Here is an 11,751-nt window from a genome sequence, read left to right as displayed (position 1 = left end):
AATAAATAAAAATAAATTTCAAAACAAACAAAAAACATGGGCTAGTCAGAGAGCTGCTGGGGTCAACTCTCAAGAAAAGATTAGGGTGCCACTCCCAAAGAAGGGCAGTGGGTCATGGTAGGCAGAAGCAACAGGTCGACTCCAGCATCCCTGACAAAGCGTGTGCAAAGGATGGAAGAGTGAATGGCCTTCCATGGGCCCAGAATTCAATATGGTGGAGGGAGAGGCCCGGGGGTGTTGGGTGTTTCACAAGAGAGAGGTTGGAGTAGGATCTGAAGGACTTCATGTTCCCCGAGTAAGAGCAAAGTCTCCATATCAGTGGGACTGTCTGCAGGGAGGGATGAGGCACGTCCCCTCATCCCCACCCCAACACTGGACACACTTTTGCACAAACTCTTATACAAACGGGCACTTACTAAATATTTGATTAGAAAAGAAATAATTCTCAAATTCTCCAAGAAAAAAGGAGTTATAAAGATGGAGGGTAGAGAAGGAGAATAGGCCTGTCTATTGAAAGATGCAGCATTTTTTAAAGTTGGGTTTTTTTTTTTTAATTTTAAGTAATCTCTACACGCAACGTAGGGCTCAAACTCACAACCCCCAGATCGAGAGTTGCATGCTCCACCGACTGAGCCAGCCAGGTGCCCCTGAAAGATGTGGTATTTGAGGGACAGCTTGGACTCAGAATTGTCCTGCGTCCTCTTTTTTTTTCTCCTCTTGGGAAATTTTTATTTGTTCGTTTCTGGTATGAGGATGCTTTTCTCAGTGTCACTGGAGAAGAGGATGGTCCTCCCCTGGACCTGAGTCATGCGGGGCCACCCAATCATAGGCAGAAAGCTAGCCAGGACTACGCTGAAGATGGCAGTCACATAGCCCCAGCCCAGCAGGCACTGGCCACTGCAGTACACAGAGGAGGTTCCACAGGCTTCCTTGGCAAGTGGGGAGTCCAGGCTGATGGGGAAAACCAGCAGGTCCACAATGGTGGCAGTGGCTAGAAATGGCAGGAAAGAACACCAGTGTGTCAGTCAAGGGGTTCTGGGCCAGTCTCCATTCCTGGACTCACTGATCCACCCTCCCATCCACCCACTCATCCATCAGTCTATTCACTTATATATTCATCACCTTTCCTTTTATCCACCCATTACTCAACTAGCCTTCCACCCAACTGTCCATCTACTACTCACCCATCCACTCATATCTCCATCCCTCTATCCATTCGCTCATCCATCCATCTGCCCACTTAGCCACCTGCACCCCACCCATCCATCCACCCACCTAATCATCTGACCATCTATCCACCCAACCATCCATCCATTCATCTACCCAACCATCCATCCATTTATCCATCCATCCATCCACCCATCCATCCACCCACCCAATCATCCTTCCATCCATCCATCATCCACTGATATATTCCATGGATACACCCATAATTTCACCTACCCACTCACTCATTTGTTAATTCACCAACCCACCTATCCATGCATGCATTCATGCATCGAAACTGTTGCAGGTGCTATAGTGGGCACTAATGATACTAAGGAAACGAGCTGGACACCTCCTCACTTTCAAGGCCCTTCCAAAGCAGGAGAATCACATGACCCCAGCTTCCTTTGCTGTTCTTCAGCCACATTGGTCTACTTACAGTTCTGTGAACGTGCCTTGCTTGTCTCCATGCTTTTGCCTCTGGTGTTCCATTACCTGGAATCCCCTTCTATATGTGACCAACTCCCATTCGTTGGGAGTTCCAGACTTCCAGACTCAGCTCAACTGATTCCTCTTCTGGGAAGACTTCTGTACACCCCTTCCACCCTCCTGGAGTTTTTCCTTGTGTCTTGCGCTCATCCCTATTATGTCAAACACCCCTTGAGTTGTAATCACTTTGTGTGCCCCACACGCACTAGACCCTGTGCAAGCCTAGGACAAGGACTATAGCTCCATCCATTGATTCAACAAATATTTAGCGGACGTCTATTGTGTGCAAAGCACTGTCCCAGGTGCTGGCGATGTCAAAGCAGACATGTCCTCGCCCTCAAGTAGCTGACATTCTAATGGACAGAGATGAACAATAATCAAGCAGGCAGATACGGTAAGTGCTGTGAAGCATAGAGAACAAAGAATGAGGTAGGAGAATCTCAGGAGAGGGGAGCTCCCGTACCTAGGGTCACAGAAGACCTCACTGAGGCCGTGATATTTGAGCAGAGTAGGGGAGCAAGACCTGTAAGATCTGAGAAACGAGAATTCCAGACAGAGGGAACAAGCATGGTGTATCTGAGCAAAAGAAAGCAAGCCATGTGGTTGGATCATGTTGAGCCTGGCAGAAGGGGCAAGAGGTGAGATTGGCGAGGGAATGAGGGTTTAATCAGGCGGAGCCTCACCGGCCATGACGAGGAGTGTGGATTTTACTCTGAGTGTAACAGGAAGTCACTGGAGGGTAGATAAGCCAGTCTGAGGGGCCCGATCTGATTTCAGTCTTAATAGGACCTGTTTGGCCAGCATAGCACAGATTCTAGGGGTCAAAGGTGGCAACAGACAGACATGTGAGGTGGTTATCTCTCTAATCCAGGTGAGAGATGGTGGAGAATTAATTGAATGAGGGTTGCAGTGAAGGCCTGGGCTAGACCATCCAAAGCCTATGTATGAATTAGAGAAAAGCAACCCTTCTGGGGAGTGCAGCCCTGCAATTTCACAGGGTAGCAAGTGGCACATGTGCTAGATTTCTTCATCACTCAGCCCTCAGCTGGGCACCTCTGTGCAGTGCACAACCTGCCCAACTGTGTATGGTGGTCCTGGTAAAGAGGATACAAAGTGGATGGATGTGAGAGAAACAAAGGGCGGGGCAGACTATTAGGACTGGGTTTAGCTAAAGGCAGGAGAGGGTGATGTTAAGTATGCTGTTCCCTCCCCACCATTTCTGGCTTGCCAACAGACCAGGAAGTCTATAATCCTAGGATTTATCTCTGAGAATCAACACAGGAGGCCAGACTCTGCTCACAGGTTCGTTCATTCATTCACTGATTCATTCATTCCACAAACATGGCTGGAATGCTTATGATGTGCCAGTGGATTTACCTGCAGCTGCCTGCACCCCTGGCATTGGGCCACTGCCCCTTCTGAGACACAGCCCTTTGGGGGCCAGGGCCCAGGACAGGAGGAGAACTGCACTGAAGGCCGACAAGAGCCATCCTCCAAGGAGAATTGCAGCTGAGACCTGTCAGGAAGAAAGAACAAGGAGGGTGTTGACTGGGACAGGTAGGGGCCGGTGCAGGTGTCTCTGCTTATTGGGTAGCTACTGAATCCTCAAAACCCCAAGAGGTCTGTGCTATTATCACCCCCCATTTTACATATAAACAAACCGAGGTCCAAGGAGGTGGAGTCATTTGCCTCGGGGCACATAACGAATTAAGTGGTAGAGCTAGAATTAAAATCCAGACTTACAACCACCATGCCCCACTTTACTGAGTACCTGCTATATGACAGGATCACCAGGAGAGGCACCAGTGTAATTAAAAGTTCCTTAGAGGTGCCGGACTGGGAGTCCTGCCCCTTTGGTAACATGCATCATAACTGAGACTTTCAACACCTTAGCTGCGGTTTTTAAATTTAGCGCTTAGAGGGGCGCCTGGGTGGCGCAGTCGGTTAAGCGTCCGACTTCAGCCAGGTCACGATCTCGCGGTCCGTGAGTTCGAGCCCCGCGTCAGGCTCTGGGCTGATGGCTCAGAGCCTGGAGCCTGTTTCCGATTCTGTGTCTCCCTCTCTCTCTGACCCTCCCCCGTTCATGCTCTGTCTCTCTCTGTCCCAAAAATAAATAAACGTTGAAAAAAAAATTTAAAAAAAAATAAATTTAGCGCTTAGAGGGTAGCCACGTGGCTGTGCGCAGGTTGTACACTGCACAACTCCTGGAGACACAGTGGGATCATCATACATTTGCATATTGATTACAGTTGTTTTCCAGCAGATGGCAGTATAGTGTCCCAAAGAAGGGGAACCTTTTCCTAATTTGTGCTAAGGTACTAAATGGACATGGGGCTGCTTTCAAAATCATCCTGGATGTTTGCTAAAATGCAGATAGCCAGACTCTACCCCACACCTACAGCGTCAGAGGCTCAGTGTGGGGTAGGGTAGGCAGTAGGAACCAGAACTTGGCTTTTGTTGTTGTTGCTCTGGTGGATTGGATGGTGAATTGGTGAGCCCAGGTCTCACCTTCCAGGCAAAGTCAGGAATGTCATCCAGGGACCTGAAGGTTCCACAGCTCTGGTTCCAGCCGTTACCCTGAGGCCAGGAGCAGTAGGTGAGGACGCCAAAGGAGAAGGTGGGGGTCTGGAACCAGACGGGAGAGCTGAGGCTGAGGGCTGAGATGCAGGCAAGGGAGAGTCCCAGGGATGCCCACACACTGCCCGCCATCAGGGGGTGTCAAGGACCTAGCAGGCAACAGGCAAGGTTAGTGGTGGAGACTGCCGGGAAGGAGAGAAATGGGCTGGGGAGGGTCTCCCGCTCTGCAAGTCAGGGACCTGGTCCTGTGTTCAGACCCCAGGCAGGTCATCAGCCTCCTTTTGGCCTCGTGATGCAATGGGAGGTGTTAATATCTGGGGAGCGGGGACAGGGCTTTGCGCTAACAGGTTCTGGAAGTAGAATAGCCCCAAATCTTAGAATAAATAATAGTGCTTAAACAGAACTTTGAACACACACATTCTGCATGGGACGTCATCATCACTGGTCCAGGCAAGGCCCCTCCTGTGTTTCTCTCGTTCATTCATTTGGTCATTCATTCATTCTCTCCACCCATCAAGTCTTGCACTGTCCCAAGGGGCTTCTTCTCCTCAGAGTGGGTACCTTTTTCTAAATCACACACAGACACTGTTTCCAGCAACTACCCTGCCCATTAGCTCATGCCTTCTAATGTGTCTTTTTGTTTGGAGGTATTTTTGCAAAATTGGTATGGCTCAGCATGTTTGTATTTTTCCCTTATGTAAATGACATTATTTTGTATGTTGCATTTTGTTTCCTACTTTGGGCACTAAGCATAAAGTTTTTAGGGTTGATCCATGTAACTGTGTATCCTTATTCCATTTAACTTGGTGTGAGTTTCCCAGGGGCAGATCCTGAAACAAGGGTTTGGGTGCAAGTAGTGTACTTTGGAGGCAGCCCCGTGGAGGAAGAAGTGGGATGAGAAGAGAACGCAGCCAGTTAAGAATGTGTTATGAAGCCGGCTGGCCCCAGTGTGACTCCGGGAGATGGCAACCGGCACCCTAGAGTTACCCTTCCCAGGGGCTGAGGGAGGCGTGGATTTTACACAACCAATTCTCGCCAGCCATTGGTTGAGGGCTGTCCCCAGCAGTGGGTGGCAGCAACGTGCGGGTGACCAAATAGGCTGCAACGGGACCGACACTGTACGGGCAATGAAATGCAGTACAGGTGGAAACCCACTGCTGCGCAGAGACCCCGAGATGTCGAGGGAGAGTGAGCCGAGCCCGGCTGGACCTGCCACCCCATCGCCTCCACCTGCGGCGTGGTATTATTCCCTTTGCATCTCACCAGCGCTAGCCCTCTGCCCCCGGCAGCTGTGCCGTGAACACCCGTGTGCACGGTCTTACGTGAGAATTTTGTGGGTGCACGCTTTGGAACACCTCGCTGCCTGCGATGGCATGTCTCTGTTTCCTCTGAGTGAGAAATCCCACCTCCTTTCTACACTCTCTCCCTCTGTGCCGGAAGGTGCCCAGGGGCCCGCATGCCCAAACATTAGACTTTGTTCTGTCTCCTCCCGCTTTACAGATGGGAAAGTAGAGGCGCAGAGAGGGTAACAGACTCCCCCAGACTGACCCAGGAAGTCAGTTTGGGTGAGTGAGCTGGAGGAGTGTCTAATAATAACAGCCACTGCTGTCCACATGCTCTCATGGGCCAGGCAATTCACATGCATCGCATAACTCATAGGCTACGTGACGCCCCAGCCACAAGACTAGAGGGCCGGAGTGGGCTCATCTTTGTTGACTGGAGGAGAGCCCTCTTGTGGCCCAGGGGTCTGCCGGGCTGCACAGCAGCAGAGGAGGGTGGGTGCTATGACTTCCTGTTTTATAAGGGAGGACCCTGAGGCTCAGAGAGGTGTGGGCGACTCAGCTCAAGGACACAGTTGGAAAGGGTGGCCGGGGATTCATACGCAGACCTGGTGACTTGACAGCTGTCCTTGAAAGCCCAGGGTAATGACCCTAACAGTCACCGTGTATCATCCACCTGCTGTGGGCCAGGCACAGGTTTGGGTGGCTCCCTGGGGGAAGAGAAGGGACATGCCCAGGGTCTTACGGCTGAGATGTGGGACAGCAGGACTTGAACCTGGGTCTGTCTAATACTTGAACCAGTATTAAGTTGAATACTTAACTGGTTCCAGTTAAGTATTCCAGTTAAGATGGCATTTCCCATCTCCTTGCTCGGCTTCATTCACCCCCCCCCCCACCTCTACTCTTCCTGCTATCTTCCTCTCCCCAGCTCTTAGCTTTCTTCTGAGGCAGGGCTGTATATCTGTCCCTCTCTGCTCAGGGGCATCTGTTCCCCACACAAGGCCAGGAGAGCGCCTCTATCCTGGTGATGGCATCTCCCTATATCTTATTCCAGAGAATTTCATTTCTCTTGCCCTGAGACGACTACCCCCGTTGTGTCTGTGAAAGTCCCAGGTACAAACCGACGTTCCAACCATTGATAACCCAAGCAAATACTTTCTCTTTGGGGAGGCATACAGGCTTTGAGGCCCCAGAATTTCAATTGTGGCTATCATATTTATTGTCTGTGTGACCTTGGGCAAGTCAGTTACCCCTTGTGAGCCTCAGTTCTTTTATCGGTGAAACAAGCCTTCTACTAGTACCTATCTCATGGGTTGTTGGGAGGACTAAATGAGAAAATGTACAGAAGGTGCTTTGTAGAGTGCCCTGCACCTGGTACGTCTTCAATAAATGGTCATAATGATCATGATGGTGGTGGTGATGGTGATGGTGGTGATGATGTTGACGGTGATGATGGTGATGGTGGTGATGGTGGTGATGATGTGGTGGTGGAGGTGATGTTGGTAGTGGTGGTGATGCTGATGGTGGTGATAATGATGGAGATGATGATAATGCTGATGGTGGTGATAATGATGGAGATGATGATGATAATGCTGATGGTGGTGATGATGTATGATGGTGCGGATGTGGTGGGGGGGTGATGCTGCTGGTGGTGATGGTGGTAATGGTGGCGGCAGAGGTGGTGGTGATGGTGGTGATAATGAGAAGGAGGTGATGATGATGGTGGCAATGATGTGGAGGTGGTGACGATGGTGATAGTGGTGGCGGTGGTGACTGATGCCAGTTGTATCGGTATTATTCACAGTTGCCTGATGGCTCATAACTAGGATTAGAAGCTACTTCAAACCGATGAAAACCAAATGGAGACACAGATTGCTCATGCAAATTGCCCAAGATCTCCTGGCAAATCAGGGGAAAACTGGAATCTAAGCCAAGACTCCAGCTCCCAGACTGATAGGCAGAAACACCTTCTCCTCCCCTCAGAACATCCCTACAACTCCCGCTCCCCAATGCCTGTCCCCTTGGCTTGCTCTCAGAGAGGAAGGGGAGCAGATGGGTGGGAAAGACAAGGAAGGAAGGGAAGGGTGCCAGCAGCGGAGGGAGAACCGGTAATTACCCCAGCAGATAGGGAGAGCGAGGTTGGTGGGGCGCAAACCACTCCAAAGGGAAGTTAAGACCCTGCTTCAACCACTGACCAGCAAACGCCCACCGCTACCCCCTTGGTGACCTCTCTACCCCTCCTGGAAGGGTTGGGCAAGACGCCTTTCCCTCCATCTCTACCAGCTCCTCCAACACATGCATCAGCACAAAGAGATTTTATGACCTAGCCTAGCGGTACAAGGGCCACCCTAGAGTAACCACGCTGCAGTTTTCCAGAAGAATAATGCCAGGTGCTGTGGTGCCTCACATGGTCCCTGGAGACTATCTGGGGTGGCACCTGGACCCAGCCTTAAATGTCACAAAATCATGGAATGCTGAAGTTAGTCAATTTTCCTTCAAACATCAAGAAGAAAGTCTCTGTTGGAGTAAAGCAGCTCTTTTAAAGCTTATTTATTTTGAGAGAGAGCAAGTGAGCATGAGCCAGGGAGGGGGCAGAGAGGGGGGGGGAGAGAGGGAATCTGAGCTAACAGCAAAGAGCCTGATGAGGGCCTCGAACCCACAAACTGGGAGATCATGACCCAAGCCGATGTCAGATGCGTAACCGACTGAGCCACCCAGGTGCCCCAAGTTAAAAAAGAAATTATTAAAAAATGATGGGGAGCCTTGAACAGGCAACAGAGTCCAGTGAGAATTTAGGAATGTGGTTGGGGTTTCCTTGTATTGGCAGTTTTCTTCTATGTTTTGCTGTGATACTGGTTGTCCATTAGGAACTCACATGTATTTTAATGAACAACTGAAAGTCCAGTCTTATTTAAATAATAAGAGAGGTGGCTGGATGAGGAGGCTGAGGGGAGAAGGTTCTTTGCTAATAGGAACACTACTTAGACGACTGGAAGTGAGGCCCAGCAGGGCTGAGCCGGCTCAAGGCCACCATGGTCAAAGCAGAGCTGCCCACCAAGCCAAGGGCACCTACACAGACTCCCCAGGGCTGGTGCTTTTCAACCTTGGGTCTCACTTTGGGCTCTAAGCCCGGCCAGCACTTTAAATGTGGCATGACTCTTGGGCTTGGAGGCTGGCCACTCTATCACTTCCCAGCTCTATGACCTGGGGTAAGTCACTCCATTGCTCCGGGCCTCAGTTTCTCCATCTATAAAAGCAGATTGGACATCCCAGAGGGTAGGGAGCATTGGGTTCAATCACTGAGCAGGGTGATGTTCTAGAAAGAAGCGGACAGACCATCTTCCCCTTCCCAACACTATGACCTTGGGAAGGCCATCCCACCTCTCTGGATAAGGGGGCAGGAGTTATTATGAAAGTTTAAGGGGATAAAATGCATGTGTGTGCCTTTCAGGGGAGGGAGAGAGAAGCTGGGGCAGGTAGGTCAGGGTCACAATGCATAGACTTTTTATTCCTAGGATTAGAAAAACCTCGTGGCCGTCTGCCAGCAAGTGAGATGCAGCCCCTTGAGTGAGGGAGAGTGGATTTTTTTAATCCTGCACCAAAATCAGCCTCTCCTGTGGGTTTGGCAGGATCCTGAGGGGTGTAATTCCAGCCAGGAAGCTGGGGAGCCCAGAACTGCCCAAGGCCCATGATTTTTGCCTCTCTCTGGCTGCCCCAGTGGCTCTCCGGGCGTTTCTGACCTTGAAAAGCATTTTGTTCTCCGGATAATGTGCTCAGTGTCACCTGGGAAAATCACGCCGACCGTCCAGGTGCCCAGAAACCTAAATGAGGCATTATAACCTGAAACCACATCCGGGCAGGCTCCAATTAGCTGGAATCCACCTAAGGGAAGCTTGAAAGGGGCTGAACATTTTCTCCTCCAGCTCAGCATCTAACTGTTGATGACGGTGGAGGATTCTTGAGCGCTCACTATCACAAAGCCCCATTTGAAACACTTTCGGTGCCTTAGGTCATTTAAGCCTCCCGGCCACTCTATGGCAGGTGCTGTTCCGGGAACTCGCGTTTTTACAGAAGACAAAACGAGGGCTCAGGAAGTAAGTGGCAAGCCCTGCACTCGGGCTCAGGCAATTGGACTTCTGACTCTGGGCCCTAAGCCCAAAGTGATGCTAAAAGGTTAGTTTAAAAGTCAGATATATACCCAGCAGCTTCCTGGGCTGTCCAGGGTTAGGGCTTGGTCAACCCTCCCACCTGATCTGACCAGAGAGCATGCATGTTCCCAGAGGAGCCACAGCCAGCCATAGCAGGCGGGGCTCTGAGACTCGGGAGGTTAGAGGTGGCTGCTAGTTCCTTGGTATGTCCCCACCGCCAAGTCCCTTTCTTTTCCCTGGCTTTTGTGTCCTTATCTATTAACCAAAGGGGTTGGTCACTTGTTCACTCAACCTATATGTGCCCAGCCCTGTCTGACCCTCATGGATAGAGCAGTGGACAGAGTGCCTGCCCTCTAGGAGCTTTGGGTTTTGTGGGCAAGACAGAGAAACAAGAAAGAACAATGTGGTCCGGCCATCCATCCATCCATCTAACAAATATTTATTGGGTGTCTATTATGTTCCAGGAAGCATTTTAGGTGTTGTAGATTTAGTCATGAGGAAAATAGACAAATCTGTTGTCCTCACGGAGCTTACACTCTAGAAGGAGAACAAGACAGTAAGGATATAAACAAGTCAGCATATAAGATGTCAGTTGTTAATAAATGCCACAGAGAAAAATGGAGCAGGGAAAGGAGATGCCATGTTATTGGAGAGGTCATGGAAAGCCATGAGAAGGTGACCTTTGGGCAAGAACTGAAGGGGGAAGCCAGGTGGGTTTGTGGGAGAGGAATATTCCATGCAGAGGAAGGTGCGAGTGCAAAGGCCCTGTGGTAAGCAGGCGCTTGGCAAGTTTCAGGAAGCCAAGAGGCGGAGGGATGGGGGAGAGTGGAGAGCTTTGTTGGCAGTGAAGATCTTTGTCTTTTAATTTCTGAGTGAGATGCAGAGTCTGTGGATAGGCCTGAGCAGGAGGGTGAGGACCTATCTTGTGTTTTACAGAGATCACTGCAGCTGCTGGGGGGAGAACCAGGGCATAGGGAGAAGAAGGGAGAAGCAGTCAGCACCTTTAGTCAGTCAAGTGAGAGACAATGGTGGATCAGATAGGCAGACAGAGAGGGAGGGAAGGAGAAAGGAGTGGTCAGATGCTGGATCTATATTAAGTGTCAAAGGTCAAGCCAACCGGATTTGCTTACAGATTTGACACAAAGTGTGACGATACCTCCAGGGCATCCTCAATACCTTGGGGTGGGGAGCCACAGGAGGGGTAGGTTTGCTAGGGGAGGAAGAGGTATCTAAATGTGATGTAGCCTAGGTCAGGTTTGGGATGTGTATTTTATGAACCCATCAATCAACAGATACATACAGACACGGCTTCAGACCAAGAGAAAGCCCAGGGCAATGTTGGGCTCAAGCACAGAGGAGGGGCACCTGATCCAGCCTGGGGAGCGGAGGGTGGGCAGGTGATGTCCAGGCTGAGATCTGATGCACCGGTTGGGACTGGGGAGGATCTCGACTCCCACTCCTGTCTCTTTCTCCCAGCTGCCCAGCCGGCTGAGCCAGATTTCTGCTTCTAGTCTAGGCTGCGTTCCAGGTTGGCTGTGTGAGCTTTGGAAAATCCTGCAGTGTAATGGCCCTAAGCCCCAGTTTCCCATTGCAATGGATTGAATGGGTGTGTGCCCTCAAAATTCTTCTGTGGAAATCCTGCCCCACAGGGTCATTGGACTAGGAGGTGGGCCTTTGGGAGGTGATGAGGTCATGAAGGTAGAACTCTCGTGAATGGCATCAGTACCCTTATAAAAGAGGCCCCAGGGAGCTCCCTCACCCCTTCGGCCATGTGAGGACACAGAGAAAAGATGGCCTTCTACGTAGTAGGAAGTGGGCTCTCACCAGACGCCAAATGTGCCTGCATCTAGATCTTGGACTTCCCAGCCTCCAGCACTGAAAAATTTATTTATAAGCCTCTCACTCTGTGACGCTTTTTTCTAGCGACCTGAGAAGACCAAGATACCCGCCCTCAGAAGGATGGCCATGTCCTAGACCAATGGGACTTACCTTTGGGAGGTGACAGAGTCCTTTGAAAATGGGATTTAAAACTATGGATGCAAGGGTGCCTG

At 50.5% G+C, this 11,751-nt stretch overlaps 1 protein-coding gene across 1 annotated transcript; it reads right to left on the bottom strand.

Annotated features, from left to right (window-relative positions):
* Positions 1–728: 728 nt before the first annotated feature.
* Positions 729–4,404, bottom strand: LOC112870396 (LHFPL tetraspan subfamily member 7). The gene is made up of 3 exons (XM_086682851.1): positions 4,204–4,404; positions 3,073–3,211; positions 729–991 (listed from the first exon to the last, which is right to left on the bottom strand). Exons 1-3 carry the CDS (start codon positions 4,402–4,404, stop codon positions 729–731), a joined length of 603 nt encoding a protein of 200 aa, XP_086538977.1.
* Between the last annotated feature and the right edge of the window lie 7,347 nt (positions 4,405–11,751).

Source organism: Puma concolor, chromosome D3, assembly GCF_028749965.1.
Source record: "Puma concolor isolate L17-30 chromosome D3, mPumCon1.1.hap2, whole genome shotgun sequence".
Classification (NCBI taxonomy): domain Eukaryota; kingdom Metazoa; phylum Chordata; class Mammalia; order Carnivora; family Felidae; genus Puma; species Puma concolor.
This window is presented reverse-complemented; position numbering and strand designations above follow the sequence as displayed.